Source organism: Manacus vitellinus, unplaced genomic scaffold (assembly GCF_001715985.3).
Source record: "Manacus vitellinus isolate BGI_N305 unplaced genomic scaffold, ASM171598v3 scaffold_21_pilon, whole genome shotgun sequence".
NCBI classification, from domain to species: domain Eukaryota; kingdom Metazoa; phylum Chordata; class Aves; order Passeriformes; family Pipridae; genus Manacus; species Manacus vitellinus.
In genome coordinates this window covers 12929308-12952083 of record NW_021939546.1, presented here as the reverse complement: position 1 = coordinate 12952083, position 22776 = coordinate 12929308, and the positions used below count along the sequence as shown (strand labels likewise).

The following is a 22776-nucleotide window of genomic DNA, read 5'->3' as shown; positions in this document are numbered from 1 at the left end:
ACTGGTAGCAGTGTGGGGTGCATTGGGGGCGATCTGGGGGGCATTGGGGGCAGTGAGGGCGGCAGTCGGGGGGTACTGGGAGCTGTGTGGCGCATTCGGGGCTGTCTGGGGGTGCACTGGGGGTCAGTTCGCTGCTGTGCTCCCCATGCACACCGTGTGCGGGGCGGGGACAGGACCCACAGCTCCCCCTGACCACGCCACACTCTCCACCCCGCAGGACCTTCTGCCCGCCCAGCGCCCAGCAGGCAGTGCCATGCTGGCCCCTCCAGCTGCAGCACTGGCCACAAGCTCCATTCCCAGCCCTCCACGAGCACAGACACTAACAGGACCCGGGCCAGGACAGCAGGAGCCAGCCCTGCAGTTTTATTGAATCCAGTGTTCCCGAGGCAGGCGGTTCCCATGGCCTGGGGCACGCGGGGGTCTCATTCATCCCAGGTGTCCTTGTCAGTGTCGATGGACATGCAGTTGTACACGGCGTAGCGCAGCAGCTCCTCGCACACCTTGGCCCTGGCAGGGCAGAACGCTGGGTCATGGCACGGAAAACCTCAGGCTTCCCTCCCCACACCTACGCGGACATTCCCCAGGGCAGGGTCTGGGGAGTCTGGAAGGGAACCCCAGTGCCAGCCCTGTGCTGGAAAGGGGAGAGTCCCTGTCCTCAGCTGGACTCACGAGGAATAGTTGGGCAAGAAGAAGGTGCAGGAGCATGTGCAGGCCTGGGGCATCAGGTCCAACGCATCCAAGCTTGGGAGAGAAAAGAGAGTCAGACTCCAGCACAGTGCAGAGACCTCGCACCGTGTGGGGACCCCAGCAGGGCACGGGGACCCCAGCAGGGCACAGGGACCCCAGCGGGGCAGGACAGACTCACCTCGACCTTTCTGGGTAGACAGTGATCTGAACTGGGAGGCGACTCCGGCCAGTGACAAACTTGAGAAAGCGGCTGAGATCCTCTGAGGGGAAGGACAGGGATCAGGCTCAGGGACAGGAATAGGACTGTCCCAGTCACTGCTCTCACAGCAGGTTCTGCCCTTGCAGAATCACCCCGAGAACAAGGGGTTAAGCTAAGGGACGGTCTCAGCATCCCAGGAAGGGCCAGGTAGGACAACCTCAGCCAGCTCCCAGGGAAGCAGCTGGTGAGCATCCTTGGTGCAAAAGGCAGTGGGATGCTATACCCCATACCCTTGCCCATCCCACTGCACATGAAGATTGGGGAAAGGCTTGGGGCCACTCACCACTGGTGAAGTTGTTGAGTGCCTCCAGGAAGTACTGGATACGGGTGTCATTGGAGGCAAAGTCATCAAACCTGACTGCAACGAAGAATGTGCAATGTCTTCATTAGAAACTACCAGTAAAGCAAAGGAGAGGAGGAGACCTTCTGCTCCCCACTGAGCCCCTGAGAACCCCTGGCACCCTTGAGTGGGGCCAGCACCCAGTGCCGTGATGGGTGGAGAAACAGGGGTTCCAGTCTGCAGGGTGGCCATTCGCCTCTGCCCATAGCAGCTGAGGACCAGATGGACCAGAGCGGAGACCAGTGGGGTTTGCAGCTAAACCTGAAGCATCCCTATCCAGGGTTCCTCCAGCTTATTCTCCTCCAGGCCCCTCAGCACCCCTGACCAGGACACGTCCACAGGACAAGCAGCATCAAGGGGAATCTGTGCCCTCGTGGGGGCTGGGAGCAGCTTTGGGCTGGCCCTGTGACTTACTGAACTTCTGCAGTTTGGCCGCCGTGATCTCAGGGTCCCCACAGATCCTCTTTTCCATCTGCTGCCAGGTGAGCAGGTCCAGCACAGGCTGGGGCACCACACGGAGCAGCCCAGCGCGCATGGCTGCGATCTGGGGGGCACAGGAGGGGCTCCGTGTCACCAGGGTGGGTCTGAGCCCAGGGCAGCCACCCCGGGCACTGGGGGCAGGGACCACTGGACCTCAGAGGGGGTGCAGGGCTCATGGACATCCTGGGCATGGAACTGCCCAACTGGAGCTAGTTTTGGGGACATATTTTCATGACATGAACCCCACAAGTACTAGGATGGCTTGCCACAGGAGCAGGGTCCCCTTGGAGCCATGCCAGCCCTGGGGGATGGTGTTACCTGCTCCTTGCTCTCCTCCAGCCGAGCCTTCTGCACCAGGTGGATGAACTCCTTGCGGTCCTCGTAGCGCACCACCGTGTTGCTGCCGTTGGGGATCAGCTCCACCACGCGCTGGTCACTCAGCACTGTTGTGTAGGTCAGCTCTCTGCCAAACATAAACTCGAAGGCTTCCCTGTCCACCCGCTCCAGCACCTCCAGCAGCTTCACCTGCAACCCAAATGGGCAGTAGCCACCACAGTGGAGCCGGAGCAGTCACAGGAGCACACGGCAATTCCCTGCCAGCCCCCAGCCCTGCTCACCAGCTCTGAGTCCACAGTGGCAAAGTCCTTGCTCCAGCTGACCTCCTCTGCTGCCAGCTGCTTCCACACCAGTGCGGGCAAAGACAGGATCTGCCAAAGGGAGCGGACATGTGCATCCTCCCCCTGCCCTTCTTTCACCCACAGGCAGTGGGTGAGACACCGTGGCCCCTACCAAGCCCCCTCACTAGCCAGGAAGGCTCTGCTGTGCTCACCAGGAACTCCTTGCTCCTCAGGGCTGCTCCCATCAGCTGCCCGATCCACTCATACTTGGGGAAGTCCTTGCAGGAGGGGTTGGGGACATACATGTCCCTGGTGTCACTGCTGCTGTTACCCTGTGGGAGAGAAACTCAGGACCCACAGACAGAGATGTGACCAGCCCAGCATGGCTTCTCCTGCAGCCTCCCCCTCCATCACTCCTCTATCTGCCTCTCCTGCCCTTTACACCCCTCCAGATCTCCACCACCCAGGTACAAGCACAGCTCCCCCAGCCAACAGCCTTGAAAGCATTAAGACAAGACTAACAGCCTAAAAATCCCCAGGCTCTGCTGGCTGCCTCCCCCGGCCTGGATAGGCAAACAGTGGGATGTCAAACCTGGTTCGAGGTGCGCACGAAGAAGGGCAGGGGCACAGGGACATCTCCTGAGCTGGGACACAGCTCCTCTGACACGTCTGACAGGCTGTCCCGAAAGCCACCACCTGCAGTGGGGGCAGAAGCTGGTCACTGCCTGACACACCAAGGCCAGACACTGAGCCACAGCATCTGCCCAGCTACTCCCCTCCCTGGGATAGGGGAAGCACTGGTGGTGTAGGGGAGATGCTGGAACCACCCCAAATGTGCAGGGCAGGGCTGCCTCTCACAGAGCAGCTGGGACAGCGTGGGCACCCACTGATCTGCACCCCAACACAGGAGAGCCCAGGGGAGAGCCCTGGGGTAGGAAAGGAGAGCTCTCACCATTGTCGATGATGCCCTCACTGATGAAATCTAACTCCCACCACTGGGTGTAGGTCAGGGGCCACCTGTGGGGAAGCAACAGCCCCATGCACATCCCTCCTCCGAGAGCACCAGCAGCACTTGGCATCCCCTCGCACCCTGCTCTGGGGAGGTGACACTCCACAAATATGATGCTGAAGTCCTACCTGTAGTCCAGGGGCTGATTGTTCTTGGGAGATCTGAGGCCTTCGTACAGCTGGAAAGCAGCAGAGCGGAAAGAGGATGAGACACAGTGGGGGCAAGTGATGCTGAACTGGCAGGTACCTGGCACTGGGCATGGTGTTGCCATACCTGGGTGAAAACGGTGTTCCTGCAGCTGGGGTCCAGTGCAGGGTTGGCACGGTGCTCCCGGGCCAGGAGCCGGTTGATGGAGAGCTTTGGCGTGCTGTGAGGAGCAGTGCTCTCTGAGGACTGGAGACAGTGGGCAATGAGGGCCGAACTCTGCTTGGACAGCAGCAGGAATGGCTTCATGCTCTAACAGAGGACAGGCAGGGATACTCAGAGACCTGATCCTGCCACCATGTGCCCTCTTTTCCTCTCCGCAAGCACAGCCCTTGGTGTCACACAGGATTCTCCTCCACCCCTCTGGCAATGCCCAGCATGGGAGCTCTCAGCCCTGGCCTGGTCTGTCCCCATTGGATCAAGGAGGATACACCACAGCCCCCAGAAAACCATCTGAGCTCATGAGGAGACACCAGTACTGGTAACATCCCAGGAGGGCCCAGCAAATGCTCACCCTGAGTGCATTAAAGGTGCCGATGCTGTCCTCGGAGAGGGGGATCAGGTAACACAGGACACTTTCCAGGAGGTGGACAAACCTGGAGACCAGAGAGAAGCAGCATGAGGCTGTGGGAGGGTGGCATTTCACCTCCCTCCCAGCCCCAGCCCCTGGGCACTGTGCTCGCTGCACATGGGTCTCCTCCAGCCCATGGAGGGACACACCAGACACCAAGGGGAGCACCCAACCAGCACCCTCTGGCCAAACATTTTTTTTCATTCCCCCCAGGAAAACGCTGTAAACAAGGGCAGCCCAGCACACACCACAGCACTGCAGCTGAATCGCTGCAGAGGGTCTCCCTGTGGGGACAGTGCCAACCCCAGCCTGAGGCTGCCCTGAAGGCCAGGGCATGGTTCTTCTTGGGACGGGGCTGACTGCAGGGAGGGTGACACCCCCGTGCCGTACCTCTGAATGAGCACAGCCCGCCGGTACAGCACGTCGGGGTCCACTCCTTCCAGGAGAGGGTAGCGAACCAGCCGGGCTGGCTGGAACATGCCAGCGTTGAGGATCAAGTCCCACTCCCAGAAGGATATGATCTTAATCCCTTGCAGACGGACATTGTACCCTTGGTCTGCCAAGAAGGAACAGCGATGCTGTGTGCGCTGCTGCAGCTGTGCAGCCAGCACCTGCAGCATCTCATATGAAGCTCATTCCTCATCTTTCTCTCCAGTGGATCCTAAAAAAGCAGCAGGTGCTGCAGGAAGAGCTGCAGGTGCCGGGACCAGCTGCAGGTTTAGGGGCAGGCTGGGCTGGCAGCCCCACTCTGGCAGCACAGGCTCACCCCGGCACTCCAGGAAGCGGATCTCCAGCACTGGCATGTGGGCTTTCATGTCCCGGAGGATGCAGACATTCTGGTAGCTGTTCCTGCACACAGCACGGAGAGGGATGGTGGAGCCACAAGGCACAGACACCAGCGAGGTGGCCAGCGAGGCACAGGCCACTGTGGCTCCCCAGCCGAGGATGCGCTGCTACCCATGGTGAAAGCCCCCCCAGCCTCACCAGGGCTACAGCAGGAGGGGCCCAAGCAGAGAGAAGAGGCTGTCAGAGGCACAGAGACATTCTGGAGAAGGTGGAAGCCACATCCAAAGAGCCACTAAAGAGCACAAATTCAAAGCAGTACAGAAACACAAGCTAGCCGAGAGCATGTCACTGTTCTTGGGGGGTCCTAGCACATCTCACAAGGGCAGAACCATCCTTCAAGCAGAGCTGGTCATCCAAGGGTTTTTGAAGGAAGTGGGGATTTGTGGAGATGAGCAATTCACTAAGTGTATTTTCAAAGCCTTTTTCAAGGTCCCATCAAAGTCCTACGGGCCCATGGGGAAAAACCACTGCAACTAAGCAGACAGAGGGAGGAGTTGGCTCCCACAGCTGCAAAGGACACCTTAGTGATCTCATGGGTGCTTCTTCAAAGACAGATCTCACTGCTCAGCCAAAACAGGCAAAGGGGCAAGTTTTGGGGAAGGTGAAGGAGATCTTTGCACTCCTGAGTAAACTCCTGCCTGCCTCGAGAAGGATGCTCAGAGCCAGAGTGAAGACAGGGACAGGAAGCTCCCCAGGACTTCTTGGCTACAGCATGGCAGAGATGCTCAGAGGGGTGACAGCAGTGGCATGTGTCCCCAGAGGTGAGGAGGAGGCAGAAAGTCACCAGGCAGAAGGAGGCACACTGCCAGCTGCCACAGCATAGGTGAGGAGCAGGAGAGGAGATGAAGGCGCTCGGCTGGCACATGAAGGTGAGGGACCACCACACTTGTGGGGACAGATGTAGCCTGCACCCAGGGAGTCCCAACCCTTGGAGAGGCATTCTCACTGGCAAGTAACTCAGGACCAACCCCAGCCCTTTCCTTAGCACCTGCTCAGGATGCAGAGACAGCTCTGGAGTTCAGCATAAGCTGAACCCAGACTGCTCCTTGCTCATTACTCACTCGTTAATTAGGACTGTTCTCAGGTGCTGCAGCCTGTTCAGTGTCCCCCCATACACAGCCACCCGCCTGGGTATATAGGAGTTGCACTGCCCATCCAGCATCAGCCACAGCCTCCTAGGGATGAGAAGAGCAAGGCACAGTGTTCTCCTCCCGTCCTGAGCTGCCTGGGCACAGAGGTGCCCCCAGAATTCTCCCAGGCCTGGGGGTAAGGCTGTGTCTTCCTGGGGTGCCTCTGGCAGCAGCTGTCCCTCACTTCAACCCCAAGTCCCCAGCTGCAGCTGGGGGAAAGCTGGGTTGAGGAGGAAACGGGTGCTTTGTCCTGCACCCTGCCCATCCCTGGCACAGCTGCTGGCATGGAGGGGAACACCCGAGGTCTCACTTGACAATGGCTCCTTTCTTCATTTTGAGCCGCACCCAGTGCTGCCCTGGGGGCCCATTGCTCTCCCAGAAGGTGTTTGTCTGGCTGTCTGTCAGATGGGCTGCAACATACTCCTCCTGCAAGAGTGCAGCAGGGGGAGGGAGATAAGCATCCTTGGGCACACCAAGACCACCACTGAGATGGGTTCTGTGGGTCCAGAAGAGGTCAGGACCAGGCCAGCCCCTTGGTTTCTTAGGCTGCAGGTGGATGGTGGCTCCTGCACAGAGCAACTGGGCATGGCCACAGACCCCTTGCAGTGCCCCAGAGACACGGGGGGGTTTTGCTCCAGATGCCCAACTCCCGGCGGCTTTGCTAGGGCAGCAAAACCCCACCACTGTCCCCTGCCCCTCACAGAGGGGACAGCCACCACTGGCCACTCTCCTCCTCCCCGCAGCTGCAGGATGCTCATGTGTCTCATGCTGATTTTAGGCTGCAGAGGAGCCCCACTACGCACCGTCTGTGAGGAGACCTCAATGCTGCTGATGTGCTCCTTGGTGCAGTCCACGTGCTGCAGCTGCTTCTCGCTGTGATCATACAGGAAGCGCCCCAGCTCCATGTCATGCTCGTAGCTCCAGCCTGGGGGTACAGACCTGCAGGGAGTCTCCTAAATTGTAATGGATGAGGAGACCAGCCTGCACCCCAAAACCTGCCCACCAGCAGCGTGCAGGTGCCCCAGTTCAGATTGGCAACACTGCCTCGTGGTCACCAACTCGGGATGGTGACTGGCACCTGTCCCTGCAGCAGGCAGATGGCACAGCTGTATCTCATCACCAACACGCCAGGGGTTTATGGCCACTCCAGCCCAGTGGGAATAGCAGCACGCGGTTGCTCCAATGCTCCACGGAGCAAAGGCCATCTTTGCTTGAGCAGTGTTGAGAGGTACCACTGTAAAAGGCTTCTCATGGCACCCACCCTCCCCAGTCCCGAGCCTGAAACCAGTCCTGGTCCTGCAGGCATGTCCAGGCCCTGGCTGGCTGCCCCTCAGGGTGCTGCAGTCCCGGTCTAGGAGATGCACTCATACCGAAACTTCTGCACAGCGGCCTCATCCTGCTCTATGAGTCTGGGCATCTCTCCAAGGTGCATGGAGTAGGTCAGGTCCACCACGTGTTCCCAGCTGGAGCAGCATCAGCAGAGGAATCATACAAGGGAAAAGATGGGTCAGTGCTCAGTGTACCCAAGCATTACTGCCTTAGCCTGGAGTGGAGGCAGCAGTGGTGGAGGACTGGGGGGTGACACCCAGGGGCTGCAGGAACAGCTGTGGGAGGGATGAGAGTGCCCCTGCACCCAGGTACAGGCTGGGACAGAGCAGGGGAATCCAGCCCTGCATATGGCCTTCCATCACAAAAATCAAATTTGAGCTCTCTCATCACGGCACTACCTCCACGACATTGCTCAGCCCAAATCCGAGTGCCCTGGAACCCCTGGCATCTTTATCCTGTGCAGGCGCTGCCACAAGCAAACAGGATTAGCCTGCAAGAGGGCACCCACCTGCCCACCGGTGGCTCGGTGGGGGTGTGTTCCACCAGCGCTGGAGGGAGCGAGAGGGCTGTGCTGGACATGCCCAAGGGATTTGGGATGGCGGGGTCGCGTATCCTCTGTGGGTACCGGCCACACGCGTCTCCAGCCCCCACAGCCCAGCCCAGTCCCCTCCCGGGGCGAGGGCTGAGGCCATACCTGACAGCAGGTCTGTAATCAACCCCCAGCGTCTCGTGCTGCCACTGGATCCTCTGCACGGAGTCAACCGGGACCAACTTATCTCCTCCCTCTCCGAACCTCTGCGCCAGCACCCAGCCCTCTGCCAGGCCATGGCTGCCCGTGTACTCCTCCAGCTGCTCCTGAGGGTACATCCCGGTCTGTCAGCGCCGTGTCAGGGACAGCGGCATCCCGCGGGTGGTTCCCGGTGCCGCCGTTACCTTGCTGAGCTTGACCCAGAGCCCGGCGCCGTTGCAGTACTCCTCGCCGGTGGCGCGGAGGCAGCCGCCTTCGCACCTCGATGGTGGCCCGCGCCGGCCCCTGCTTTCCCCGCCCCGCGCCGGCCCCGGGCTGTCCCAGCAACGCTCAGGAGGTCTGCGGGCGGCGGCGGCGGCGGCGGCCGGCGGGGTCCTTTGCAGATCTTGTACTGCACTCCTTGGGCACATGTAGCAAAGAGGCGCGGCCGGGCAGCGCCCGGGCGCAGCGGAAACCCTCGCTGCACTGCAGCAGGAACTGCAGCCGGACCCAGCACCTGGTGGCGGCGCCTCCCCGCCCGCCCGCATCGGCGCACGCGGCACCTGCCTCCCGCTGCGCCCAGCGGGCTGTCCCGAACTGCGGCCCGGCGCTGCCCGCCCGGAAGGTGACCGCGGGCCGTTCGCCCCGGCGGTCCGCCGCGCCCGTCTGTCTCCGGGGCCGCGCCGCCTCGGCAGCCCTCGTGGCCCGTCGCCGCCTCCTCCCCGGGCGGCTTCCGCTCCGCCCGTGTCCGCCAGCACGTCCCAGCCCGTCATCCGTCCCGGGCCGCAATCCCGGCTCTGGGGCCTCCGCTATCCCCCCTTTGCCAAGACGTGACTGTGTTACGCCCACCCCAGTCCCTCACTTCTCGGCAGGAGCTGACTCAGGTCACAGGCATCCCCTCACCCCACGGCTTAGGACTCTGCTTTCCCCGGCTTCCAACATCTTTGTCACTGCCGGCATCCCCGCAAGCAAAGACGGGGTCCCTGTGGTGTCAGGGCACAGGGCTACTTCTCCAGCCTGGATAGGGAAAAGAGGGCAGCAGGTATCCTGCTATGGGGAGAACCAGCTCCCGGCTAGCTGGGGGACATATTCCTGCCCCAGGCAGGGGGACATATTCCTGCCGCCGGCAGGCTGGACCCTGGTGGGGATGCTCCAGCATCAGCTGGAGAGGATGACAGGCTTCCTGACCCAGGAGCAGCTTTACCCCAGCCAGCAGTGGCATCCTGGCAGCAGTACCCAACCATCCAGAACACTGGCAGTGTGTCACCCCACGTCACACCTGCCTGTTACATACCACGGCAGGGTGGTGGCAGAGAGCAACTCAGATCCACCCCACACTTCCTTAATTTCTTCAGGTTGGGCACTAAAGGCCACATTTAGGGATCATGAAACAACCAGCCTGGCAGAGCTCAAAGGTCCCTGCACTGTTCTGGTGCCGCACTGCTCTCCTGGCAGGTCAGAGTCCGGTTCCATCTCTGGCTACAAAGGCACAGTGCAAACTGATCCAACAGCTGTCACCCCCGCAGCGTTATCTGTTGAACAGGCGTGACTGTGCCTCAACACAGTAATGGGTACCTGCCTTGCCAGGAGCAAAGTGCCCCGCACCACAGTGTGAGAGAAATGCAGACTTCTGCCTTGCTTCTGCCTGCAGTTACCACAGCCAGGAGGGTCCTGTGCCCTCCCTCTGCATGCCACATCACCCTGTAACACTGGTTGCAGAGCTGCTGCAAAGGGTTGAGCCAATTAATACTCTGAGTCACTTCCATGACACCACTTTGTGTGCAAAGGGGACCACAGGGCCAGTTTCCACTTCACCTCCAGCTGCCTCTCATGACACCAGTCTCCCCTGCTGTTTAGAATCACAGAATCATTTAGGTTGGAAAAGGCCTCTAAGATCATTGAGTCCAACTGTAAACCCAGCTCTGCCATGTTCATCACTAAACCATGTCCCTGAGTGTCACATTCACTGTTTAACCCAACAGAAGGACACAGGAGCCCCAGCCAGACCACACCAATCACCAGAAAGGTCAGGAGCAATTAGTTTGTTCATTTTATTTTAGATCCTACATGAGGTAGGGACAGACAGAACCTGTCAAACTACTTACAGTTTGTCATACTCCAGGGTATTAGTGGAATAACAAGAACAGCTAGACTACATGAGTGTTATTAATCACCTGAAACTATTCTATGACAATCCTGATGGCATCAGTCCCTCCTCCAGCTCATCCCTACCCACTCTGTAGAGCTGCAGCTCTGGCACGCAGATACTCCTCTTCTCAGCAGCACAGGGGCACTGGCACCTTTCTCAGGATGGCATTGGCTTGAAAATTGATCTCCACGGACTTCAGACTGGTTGATGGGGTGAAGATGCACAGCCTCTGGTTCCTGGCGCCCAGGAGGGCTCCCTCACCCTGGGCCACATCCAGAAGGAGTCCAGGGCATTGGCATTTGACTTGTGTCTTGCCAAACATGGTAGGAGACAGTTCCTACCCACACCTTTAGAGATCAGAGAAAAAATGTGACCCAGCACTGAAATAACACCTACCTTGGGCCCCTGAGATTGGCCAGAGTTGAGTCAGGCTGACCTTTTCCACAATTCACTGGGCTGTCACAGCAGAAATTCAATTTGCGACTGGCTTTAAAACACCACAGATGAGAGAGGACCATGCAGAGGAGATTCAGGCCACTTCCCAGCTCCCCCTTCCCAGCTCACCTTTGCACAGCAAACTCAACAGTGTGATCTGCGGGTTATCCTGGCGTCGTCCTTCCTCAGCAGCCACGTTTGTCCAGACTCTCTGACTGTGCACAAAACGATCTCACCCGAGACCTCAGTGATGTGATCGGCTCTTCCTCCTACTAGAAGGGCTTTCACAGGTCTCCTCAGCCCGGTACAGCCAGTGCCATTTTTCTCAGTATGCTTGTAGGGGTTAAACCCAGACCATCCTGGGTGATCCCCTTTCTGCTAGGGCCAGGGTCCTGTTACTACAAGTATTTTTTAAACAGAAATCCCTGTCACCAGCTAGATTCTTTCCCCAGAGCTCCAGTAAGCCCTTGAGCAGATCTCTTCTTGGTAGCAGGAAATAAGAGGTCAGGGTACACCTCCATAATTACCTCAGTTACCCTCCATCAGCTGCAGCTGCTTCCAAGGGCAGCAGAGCCAGAGGTGCCTGCTTGCCAACAGCTGGTCATCCCAAGCAGCCCTAGCTGGATCCTAACCTGCCCATTCCCACAGGTGACGTCAGCCCACCCTTCACCAAAGGCTAGGGCCTTATCCATCCTGTCCTGAGCCACTTATCAAACAACCCTACCCTGCCCAGCAATAAAGCACCAGAGAGGAATCAATTTTTATTGCTGCTTCTAGTTCTGCTCAGTAAATAATGTGACTGCCTGCTGATCTGCCTTAGAGACAAGTGGGCAAGGCTGGAAAAAGCAGGATTGATTCCACCCAAATGTCAGTCCCTTTCAGATCTAGGATGGCTCATTTCAAACCCCTGCTGCTTCAGGCTCCTTCCCCAACACTCCTGACTGAGGCCAAGCCAGCAGATCAAAGTCCTTTCACCAGCTTGCTCACGCCCATTTAAAACAGACACCCCAGGAAGGGACTCAGCCACCACCATGGAAAGGTACTGCACTGGCTCTGCTCCCGTCCATGCTGGTGGTTGGAATCAGCCACAAAGCCAGAGATATCAATTCTGAGATGAGTCTAGGACTTATAAAAAAACTCCTCTGGCAGACAGGACTTCACACCCACCCAGCTGAGCATGGAAGGCCCTGCTGCAGGCAAGGACTGCCAGAAACAGCTTCCCCATTCACCCTGTGCTCCCTCCACTCACCACGATGTGGGAGGTGGCAGCACATGCTCCCTCCTGCTCCTACATCCCTTTTAGCACAACCCCCCTCAGCAGATCTGGGACTACAGCAATTTCAAAGGAAACTGGTGAAGGGAAGGACTTTGTTTACAACTGGAAGTGATTTCTGGTTAACAGACTCCCTCAAAAGATGAGAAAAAGCCATGAAGCATTAAACACAGGAATAATCTTAACTCACAGCATCAGCCCCACTCCAGTGCAGCCTCAGTGACTCTGTGGCTCTTAGTGGTGGTCCAACAGACCACACAGGCTGAGGATGGAGTTGGAGGTATAAACGTGGACTAACAATTGGTAGCTCACAGTGCTAGGCAATGAGCAGCCCTGCTCAGGGCTGGGAATATCAAGGAGTATTCCCAATGGTCTTGAAGCTGTAAAGGTTTCATTGCCCACTCCTTGCTCACGCACTGCATGCCCATCTGCTCAAGGAGCTCCAATTCTTGACACCCAGAGTTTCTCCACTGCCCTGGGGCAAAGGCTTTCCCTGTTCACCTGAAACATCCACCTCCCTTCCCTCAGCAAAGAGCAGAGCCTGGTACTGCCATGCCTGCCCCTAATCCCTGCCGCCTGTGAGGAGAGCTTGGCCCTGCCTGCACAGCTCCATGAGAACTCAAATAGATTAGTGTTAATACTGGCTTTTAGGGGAAAATCAAGGCTCAAAGAGCCTGGGAGAACAGCTGCCAAGCCACCAGCATGCTGGATGCAGAACTGAAAGTTACGGAGGAAAAAGCAAATAGACAGTTTCCATCTCCTGTGGGGGAGCAGCTCCCCCAGCAGTCACTGCTGTGCAAGGGGTGCAAGGAACCACGGGTGGTCACAGAACTTGGATTTTGTGCGATGTAACAGCATGGGAGTCCATTCCAAAGCACCCACAGTCCTGCTGTGCAGGTCTGTCATGACACCTGGTGGCCAAAGGCACCCCTGCAGCACCTGCCACCAGCCCACCCCTTTTCTTCTGAATCCTAGATGAATGATCTCATTTCCATTAGCCTAAGGCGAGGGCAGGAACAAGGCAAGGGAATGTCGTCAAGACACACTGAGCATCTCTGAGCCTCCCCCGGTCTCAGCAGCAGCTCAGAGTTCTCTGTGCTGTGCAGCTTCAAGTCCCTGTCCCACTTCTGTTTGCAGCAGAGTGCAGCCTGGGTGGGGCGAGCTTTACAGAGCTACAACAGGGACATGTGGAGAAGAAACTCACTACAAAAGCCTACCAGACCTTCCTGATGCCTGAGAGCTGGGCCAGGATTTCATTATTGCAATCATATTTACACTCCAAGCTAGCTCCCACCCTGGTGAAGACCCAACCTCCATATCCACTCTGGGAGCCAGGCTTCACCTATATGTTTATTATATATACACATCCTGGAAAAACAAGGGAGCTCTTCCCACTGCACGGTTTTCTTGAATGACTGTCCATGCTGCTTGGTCAGGCTGCAACATCACTCTTCCCACGGACTCACATCTGTGTCAATGGCCACACAGTTATAGGCAGCATAGCGCAACTTCTCTTCACACACCTTGGCTCTAGGGATGGCAGAAGGGGAAAAAAAATAAAGATAAGGAGGAGTTTCCACTGATGCATTCGCCAGCTGAGAGGACAAAATGTTCACCAGCTGTTCACAGAGAGAATCTCAACAACCATATGGGACAGGCAGGAGACGTAAGTGTGGCCCTATGGGTCAGCACCAAGGTTAAGAAGAGAACCCAGACACACAGTCTCCCAGACACAGGGAAGCACCAAAACTTACGTGGGATAGTTGGGCAAGAAGAGAGTGCTGGAGCAGGTGGATGACTCCGGCAAAGCATCTGTCGTCTCAGAGCTTGGGGAGATGGTGACAAACTGGTTAGAACCAGCAGGCCAGTGAGGCAGTGGAGATGAGACCACACATCCCTTTGGCATGGGATCTGTCAGCCTTGCAGCCTACAGAAGAATGGACTTACCCCATCTTGTCTGGATAGATGTAGATCCGTGCTGGAAGGCGGCTTCTGCCAGTGACAAATCTAAGGAAGCGGCTGCGATCCTCTGTGAAGGAAAAGCAAAAGTATCAGCAAACCCTAGAGGGATGTACAGCTGCTTCCAGGTATCCCCAGTGCTAGCAAGCAGTCCCTTCAGCCCAGCTGCTTGTTCTCCTTGGCTCCCAGCTGTTCCCCAGGCAGCAATGAGGGTTGGTTTCACCTTCCCAGTTCCCAGCCAGCATGCAGGAGCTGTCATGGCATGAGATGCAGGGACAGAGCAAAGCGCTCACCGTTGGTGAAGTTGTTGAGTGCTTCCCAGAAGTACTGAACACGGGTGTCCTGTGGCTCAAAGTCCTCAAACCGGGCTGGCAGAAAGGACACAGAAAAGGAGTTTATTAAAGATCCCAGCTCCTTCTTTGTTAGCACAGGAAAAAACCTCTGGGTGCCCACAGGGTGGGAGCACATAGACCCAAGGTGCAAGGGACACATGCAGACATATCAGCTACACAGGGGCTCAGATACTGACAGCATAGGGATGTCCCAGACTCTACTCTGAGGCCCAGCATGGAGTCAAGAGACACCTCTGCCCCCATCAGCACCCAGCTAAAGCCAGGAAGTACACAGGCCCACACTGTCACTGTAATAAAGGCTAACACCAGCCTCCCACACTTCTTGTCCCAGCACAGACAGAAGACAGTCTTGTTTTCAGGAAAAGAATTTTCAGCAGAGCCCTTCACTTACTGAGCTTCTTCAGGGCATCAACTGTGACTTCAGGGTCTCCACAGACCTTTTTTTCCAGTTCCTGCCATGTAAGGAGGTCAAGAACAGCTTGGGGCACCACCTTCAGCAGCCCAGCCTGCATGGCCATGATCTGAAAAAGAGACAGGGCAGGTAAGCAGCATGTCTTGCCCATTTCCCTGACTCATGGCTGAGTCTAGGGACTCTACTGGATGCAAGCCACATGACTGCTCAGCAAACACTCCAAGGAACCTGAAGAAGGGGACAGAACCCCAGAGGGATGCATCCCAGTTCATTAAGGAAGCCTGTGTCAGAGCTGGGAATAAAACCCCATATCACCTACGCTGCTACAAGCCACTCTGCTTCTGAACAACTCCATCAGCTCCAGGACCTCACCAGAAGGGTTGGCTACCATTGCACTAGTGAGCACAGGGACACCAACCACGATGCATTTTACCAGAAGCAGACTGGTGGGGTGTCTCTGGGAACTGATGACCACCAACACTATGGGACAGCATTACCTGCTCCTTGCTCTCCTCCAGCCGAGCCTTCTGCACCAGGCGGATGAACTCCTTGCGGTCCTCGTAGCGCACCACGGTGTTGCTGCCGTTGGGGATCAGCTCCACCACACACTGGTCGCTCAGCACTGTTGTGTAGGTCAGCTCACTCCCAAATTTGAACTCAAAGGTGTCTTTGTCCATGACTTCCATCATGTCCAGGAGCTTCACCTGCCCAGGCCCCAAATAAGTGCTTGTTAGAGAGACGCCCAGTGAGCAGTGATGTGCCCAGGTCCCCGTCTCCTCCCTTCCCAGACAAGTGACAGTGACACAGCATGGGATATGCTGCTGTAGAGCTATTTAGCAGACCCTGGGCCACTGCATGCTTAAAGCAGCAGTCAGTATGGCTGCATCTCTATATTAGCATTAGATGCACCCTATAGCTAAGAGCTGTCCTCTGTTGCGTGTGTTTCTTTGACAGATCACAGGAGGAAGCAAGTACATGAGGACAGGGACACAAATCACCACACTGCTGAGTGCCACAAGGAACAGGATAAGAACTGGGAGGCTGTGCCTCTCACCAACATAGAGTCCACAGCAGGGAAGTCTTTGTTCCAGCTGACCTCCTCCCCTGTTAACTGTTTCCATACGAAGCCAGGAAGAGCCAGGACCTGAAGGAGAACAGAAATTTTGCTGAGTCTGTGTGAAAACGAGACATCCCCAAAGAAGGACATAGGGCTCAACAACACAGACACAAAGCACCTTCCCTGCTCCCCCTGTCCACATGCAGAGTTCATCATAGCTAAGCAGAGACCAGGCACTGTCTCCCAGGCTCTCAGCAGCATCCCCCAAGACTCAGCCTCTGAGTTCTCCAAATCCCTCAGCCTCAAACCCTGCCAAACACCTTTAGTCCCAGTGTTTGACACAGAGCCTTCGCATACTCCTGTCAGACAGGCTGCAGGAGGGGGCTAACAACTCCCTTTGCAGCAGATCTCACAGGGATGGTGTTGAAAGCTTACCAGAAACTCCTTGCCCCTCAGAGCTGCTCCCATGATCTGCCCAATCCACTCATACTTTGGGAAGTCTTTACAGGATGGGTTGGGGACATACATGTCCCTGGCTTCTCCAGTGCCGTTACCCTACAGGAATGGGAGGCAAAACTCCAAGTCATGATCTCAGCACAGCATGAAACCCCACAGACCATTCCTGCCATGCCTTTGGGCACTTCTCACAGCAGAAGTGGGCTAACCCCCCATCCTCCTTGACAATATTCCCAGTGACAGACCAGTCAGTATCTAGGCACTTGTTAGCATATTCTAAAATGAGATGCCACAAAACAATTTACCCAACCCTTCACAACGAAAAGCTTCGGACCAGCCGAAGCCGGTATGTCCCTGGCATGCAAGGGGACAGGGACAGCACTGCATTACCAGGCCCAGAAGGGTCTGTCCCAGATATCCCGACCCATTGCACCTGGTTGGACGTGCGCACAAAGAAGGGCAAAGGCACAGGGGTCTCTGCTGAGCTGGGGCACAGCTCCTCCGACATGTCTGCCAGGCTGTCCCGAAAACCGCCACCTGCAACCCCAAGAGAAGGACGTTTTCAGAGATGTGAACTCCTCATGTGCTGACCCTCAGTTATGGAGGAAAGATGAGGAATCCTGGTCCAACCTGGTCCTGGGTTTAGCAGAAGGCTCCTGTCAGAGCCTTATGGCACCAGAGGAAATAAGACAGGAGAAATAACATCCCTGCCTGGCCCGGGGAGGACAACCAGAAGGAGCACTGGCACTGATAAAGCTGTTGTTAGTGACTAATGGAGGTCTGATCCCCATCCCAGCAAGCAGCATCTAGGAAATGGCTGGGAGCAGCAGGACAAGGCAACCTGCCTTCCCTCTCTCCACCATGGGCAGTAACACTGGGAGCAAACAAGAGCCCCTACAGGAACAGTCAGCTCATCAACCCCAACTGCTCCAGAGGAGCCCCGCGCAGTCCCTACCTTGGTCGATGATGCCCTCTGCGATGAACTTGCACTCCCACCACTGGTCGTAACGCAATGGCCACCTGCAGAAAGCCAGGCATTGCCTGAGGTGCTGCTCAAAGCCAAGGAGGTGCTGAGAAAGCAGCAGGCACAGCAGAAACACCAGGGGACTACAGTGGAGCAGCCTGGGCTTAGGACAGGACAAGATCTCAATCTCCAGAGACAGTTGCATCCTCAGTAGGGAAGTGACACCTTGGGCAACAGTCCCTCATCCCATGGCTGAACTGGCTCCTGTCCTAGCAAAACCTCTCCAGAGCACAGGACACACAAAGGCTTCCCAAATGCTCTGCTGTGACAGAGGACATAGCTCCCAGCACTGCATGATGCCCCCTCTCATCCAGACACCACTTACCTATAATCTAGAGGCTTTTCAAACTTGTCTGAGGGTTTCAGGCCTTCATATACCTGCAACAAGCAGAGAAGATCAAGGCTGGTATCCCTTCTCCAGGGAAACTGGTGCCAGGTGAAGGCAGGAAATTGGAAGAAATCTGGTTTGCCCCAAACCATTAAATACTGACTGAAGCTGATCTCTAAATGGTCTAGAAACCCTTCATTTTTGGAAAGGGAGCACAAATTATAGTGTCCCACCTCTGAGCCTCAGAGGTGCACTGAACACATTAAATTTTACAGCAGTCTGAGCTGTTTGTGCACACACAGAGCACTAAATCCTTTGGAGGTGGGCAGAAAATGAGCACAGGAAGATCAGCACTGCTGTAAAACCATGACACGGGACTGTATGCAACCGCATGACTGTTGTCACACAAGAATTCTTTGCTGCCCTTTTAGTGTAACAAGGTTGTTACACTCCGCATTAACAACATGCCACAGAGAGCATCCAGGACAGAGTACAGATTTCAACTCAGAGATCCCAAATACCTCCTACATGTTATTCCTGGATATGGGATCATCAGCACATGTAATTAGAGAGCCTAACAGTCACATGAAGAGGCTTTGAGGGCTCTAGGTAACTCCAGCTCCAAGTTGTCCCTTCCACCCACCTTTCTGTGGATCATTCTCATTCTGGGATGCCCCACTCTCCCCAGAGCAGCAGGGACCCTTCCAGGAGGGACAGTACCTGGGTGAAGACAGCGTTCTTGCAGCTGGGGTCCAGGGCAGGGTTGTCTCGGTGCTCCATAGCCAGGCGTCGGTTAATGTAGAGCCGCGGCATGAAATTGGGCTTGCTGGTCTCCGAGTCCTTCAGGCACTGGGTAATGAGGGCCGTGCGCTTCTTGGACAGCAGCAGGAACTGCTTGATGTGCTGCCAACAGGTACGTACAAAACATGTCACCTACTTCCTACTGTAGACGCCACACCTCCAGGTCTCTCCCTTTCCCAGGGCCACTGCCTTCCCAGACAGACAGACTCTCCTTGGCAATATCTGCTCCCCCTCTGCCTCTAATACATTCTGCATTCTGGCTTGAGGGAGACATCAAGCCCAGTCCTCAATCCATCAGCTGTCATCTGATGCTCACGCTCCAGTACTGCTTAGACTCTCCTTTACCCTCACTCCCACCAGAAAATTGATCTTACTTTTTCTCCCATTTGTAATCAAAGCCAGCTCCTCTAAGCAAACAAGAATCCTCAAATGCTTTGGGTCCTATGTTGAGCTGGCCTGGAAACACACAGAATGGAGCTATCCCAGTTATGTCCAGCATATGTATTCTTGGAGAGGATGTAAGGAAAACAGACAACTGGAGGGATGAACTCAGCATTATGAGAAAGATGGAAAGCAAAAGCTTATTAAAGCCAGAAATGAGTTACTGGTAAAAGCCTTGCAGTTTGGACACAGCCAGCTCAAAGTTGCTGGCAGTAAGTGCAGGAACGGAGTGTCCTGGGCTTAGATCTTGTAAGGGAAGTGTATCCAGCTCACGTGCCCAGTGCTGCCATGGTCCAAGTGTTTTGGAGGGTGAAATGTTCTGGTTTGAGTCTTCTTGTTACCCCACAGCTACATGCTTCCACATCCGTGGTTTAGCAGGAAACTGACCTCTAAACAGTATCACTTTTCACAGCATTAATGAACTGAGCTCAGCCGGGTATTTCTCTTGAGCTGCTTTAAAGGCAACAAGCACTGGCTGCCTCCCTTGACACAGCCCAAGCACCGTCACCCTGCCAGAGTGAGGCCCCAACAAGACATCAAGGGAACTGCTCACCTTGAGTTTGCTGAACGTGCCAACAGTGTGGTCCCAGGCTGGCACCAAGTGATGTAGGACACTGTCCAGGAGCTTGATGAACCTAAATCCCAAAAAAGGTATTGCAATGCAGGAGGAACAGGGATCTGCACAAGTCTATTTCAGACAAAGCACCCCCTGGACACAAGCAGAAAAATAATAACTCATCCAAAACAAACCCAGTGTAGTTTTTCACATCACACAGCCTTTGGTACTAAATTCCCACTCCCTGGGCACTGCAGTGAATCTTGCACTCCCTTACAAGGGACTCTGCATATACATGCCCCCACACTGCACAGCTATGCTGTGCTTGCAACACACAAGACACTGCACTTGAGCTGCAAAACTCCTCTGAAAGCTTAGGGGAGCTACCCCAGAGAGCCCACTTTGCTCCCAAATGATTCTGCTATTTTCTCCAGTGTCCAGAATGTCTGTCTCAAAGGGAGTCACACAACTTTACAGCATCCAGCCCTATGCATGCTGGAGATGGCAGTAACCCCTGCAGGCAATGCCACCCCACCTGTCTGCTCCCCTCCACACAGTACCTTTGAATAAGCACGGCCCGGCGGTACAGCAGGTCAGGGTCAGTCCCTTCCAGGCGAGGGTAGCGCACCAAATTGGGCAGCTGGAACATGTCAGCACTGAGCCCCAAGTCCCTCTGTCGGGAGGATTTGATTTTGATGCCTCGGATACGAACGTCAATCCCATCATCTGCCAAGGAAGACCATGGATGATAGGACCAAGAGGAAATAAGCCTTCCAGCATGGAAGGTCTACAGGCAAAAGCATTATGAATGTGACCAGTTCCACCAGCTCTGGGGTTGGGCACTGAAAGCCTGAAATATCTCTGTAAAGAAGTGGGGCATTTACAGGAGAAAAAAAATTAAATAATTGAAGGCAGAGAAAGATAGGATGAAAGCCGAGAACTTCCAAAACATCAGATCTCCCTGGAGTTTCCCCCCGGTTCTTTTGCATCTCATCAGAAAAAGCCCGCAGGGACAAGAAGTACAAGTCACAGAACAAACTCTTAACATACAGTATCATACAGGTGCATTATGGATGTGGCCACTGCAGCCAGCCCTACCTCGGCACTCCACAATCCGGATCTCGATGACAGGCAGGTGTGTTGTCATGTCCTCAAGGATGCACACATCCCCAATGTAGCTGCTGCAAACACAGCACAGATGAAGGCTGAAAGGCTGTTCTCTCACCCATCCTGCCAAAATCCACTTGGATGCTTGTAAGGGAAGAGGGTTTCCATCTTTTGAAATGGGAGCCTGTGGCAGGCACCCAGACCCAGTTGCCTGCAATACAGTTGAATGCCTGAACCTGCTGGTGACACAGGTCCAGGTGACATGATTCTGATGAGTCCCACAATCAGATCGGGAGCACTGATGGCTGTGCTGTCTGCTATTGTAGGCAGAGTGAACCCACAGCTCAGAGAGCCTGGCTGGGGCCATATGACTGCTTAGGGTTGGAGTGTTCAGCACCTCCAGCCCCTGCAAGGGCCACGCTAACCTGTGTACCTCCATCCACTCACTCCTCAATGCAGACGTCGTTCAGTTTCTTCAGATTGTCCCCCTCGCCCCCGTACACAGCGACCCGCTGGGGTGTGAAGTTCTCATCGTTGGAATCCACTGTCAGCAGCAGCTTCCTGCAAAGGGAAGCAGGACATGAGAAGGCAACTGCATCTGAACACCTGTCGCTGCTCCCCTTCATTGCCTGGTCACACTGTTACCAAGCACATGCAGCTGGTGCTCTGATCCCCAGATAGCTGTGACAATGCCAAGACGCCTTCAAACCCAGAGGCAGAGTAAAGGCTGAGGGGCTGGGAGTGCAGGGCATATTTGGGCCATGACAGACTCAGGCAGAGAGAGGGAGTCACAGAACTTGTCCCAGTCAAAAGCCAGTGTGCAGAGCAGAGATGACTCACTTGACAATGGTGCCTTTCTTCATGTTGAGCCGCACCCAGTGCTGGCCCTGGGACCCATCACTCTCCCAGTACGTGTCAGCACGGCTGTCGGTCAGGCATGACACATTGAAGTCCTCCTGGAAGAGGGCAGTGAATGAAAGGAAGATCAGATGGGCGTGGGATTAACTTCCCTTTAGCGGTTACTTTTGTCATGAATCTTAGTGCCAGGGGGCATCACACTGGCCCGTTCCCTTTGCCTGGCTGTGGGTAGACAAGGGGGGTACAGAGCGCACAGGACACTGGGACTGGCCCTCCAAGGTGCTCTGAGGTCACACACAGAGCACAAAATAACAACCCCTCCCTAAAATCAGCTTAGCAACTAATATTAGCATTGGCTTCTCAAACCACTGTCCCTCCAGGGGCACATTACACAACATGCTGCACGATGCTCTCCAGGCTTCTCTGCCACATTCTCAAACATAGCCCAGTTCAGTCCAGAGCAGCACAGCAAGCTCTGTGCTCCACAGCCCCATGGCACAGCTGGGCCAACGCAGCCTTGTCCCTTTAACCCACCGTGTAGGACGAGACATCGATGCTGTCCACGTACTGCTTAACGCTGCCCAAGTTCTCATCTTCCTTCCCAATGTGGTCATACAGGAAATGCACTAGGTCTTCATCACATTCATAAGTCCACGTTGGGGGCACAAACCTACCAGGGAAAAGGGATTACTGGGTCTGGAGCACCAGAGGAAGCCAGACTTATGGGTCAAAAAAGAGAGGTCTGCATCCTGCTTGCCTTGTATTGCCCTGTTTCCTGCCTTTTGCAGGCTTATCTAGGACAAGACTGTGATGAACAGAGCTGTTCCCCGCTGCCTGTCTCCCTCCCTTTCACCCCCATCTGCAGGAGACAGCTGTCTGAGCAGCCAGGGAGAGACAGCAGCTTGTCCCCAACAAGCAGAAGTCAAAAAACAGTTCATACCGAAGCTTCTCTACTGCAGCCTCATCCTGCTCCATGGGCCTGGGCTTTGCTCCGAGGCGCAGGGAGTATGTCAGATCCACCACCTGCTCCCATCTGAAACAACACAGAGAAGTGGAAGGAGTGAGAAAGTCCCAAGAGGAACAAGGAGTAGCTTGATGGGGAAGATTTGGGTTTAAAGCCCCACCATACTCCATCACCTCCAGCCTCAACTGTCACCCTTTCCTTTCCATCCATGTCTACTCCTTCCACACCCCGCTGGGCAAGTGACAAGGACACTGCCCAAGCCAAACCCAGTTCACTCCACATCCGGCATCCCTCTTGCCTCATTTCTATGGAACATGTCCAAACGGGCTGGGGTTCCCCAGTCCAGAGCAGGAAGGGCCGAGGGGCAGCCCCCCGAGCTCCCAGACAGCTGGTCCCGGGTGAGC

The 22776-nt window shown here is 55.7% G+C and overlaps 3 protein-coding genes across 5 annotated transcripts in view; all 3 read right to left on the bottom strand.

Annotated features, from left to right (window-relative positions):
• The window catches only part of EIF2B3 (eukaryotic translation initiation factor 2B subunit gamma), a 99842-nt gene extending 99587 nt beyond the window's left edge, over positions 1–255 (bottom strand). Inside the window, exon 1 of the mRNA XM_029959764.1 lies at positions 204–255. Within this exon, the coding sequence (XP_029815624.1) occupies positions 204–255 (52 nt within the window). The remainder of the gene's footprint in view (positions 1–203) is intronic.
• A 57-nt stretch (positions 256–312) lies between these two features.
• Positions 313–8747, bottom strand: LOC103758184 (E3 ubiquitin-protein ligase HECTD3-like). Its single transcript, XM_025895055.2, is given in 23 exon segments — positions 313–507; positions 670–741; positions 866–947; positions 1230–1304; positions 1701–1830; positions 2085–2291; positions 2384–2473; positions 2596–2715; positions 2976–3079; positions 3336–3400; positions 3521–3570; positions 3666–3848; positions 4111–4192; positions 4558–4723; positions 4934–5016; positions 6075–6188; positions 6454–6569; positions 6947–7082; positions 7514–7606; positions 8167–8327; positions 8406–8591; positions 8593–8706; positions 8709–8747. Coding segments are annotated over 23 exon segments (2553 nt in total). The 3' UTR covers positions 313–422.
• A 4646-nt stretch (positions 8748–13393) lies between these two features.
• Positions 13394–22470, bottom strand: HECTD3 (HECT domain E3 ubiquitin protein ligase 3). Of its 3 annotated transcripts, XM_029959675.1 has the most exons (19): positions 22349–22470; positions 21943–22078; positions 21391–21506; positions 20998–21111; positions 20542–20624; positions 20004–20169; positions 19441–19522; positions 18366–18548; positions 17643–17695; positions 17249–17313; positions 16727–16830; positions 16273–16392; positions 15835–15924; positions 15278–15484; positions 14760–14889; positions 14309–14383; positions 14004–14085; positions 13811–13882; positions 13394–13586 (listed from the first exon to the last, which is right to left on the bottom strand). In XM_029959675.1, exons 1-19 carry the CDS (start codon positions 22381–22383, stop codon positions 13502–13504), a joined length of 1998 nt encoding a protein of 665 aa, XP_029815535.1. In that variant the 5' UTR covers positions 22384–22470; the 3' UTR covers positions 13394–13501. The 3 variants fall into 3 exon arrangements, with proteins under 3 accessions (XP_029815535.1, XP_025750834.1, XP_025750835.1); XM_025895049.1 differs by lacking the exon at positions 22349–22470 and having other exon boundaries at positions 21977–22066; XM_025895050.1 differs by lacking the exons at positions 21391–21506; positions 21943–22078; positions 22349–22470 and having other exon boundaries at positions 20976–21069.
• Positions 22471–22776: the final 306 nt, after the last annotated feature.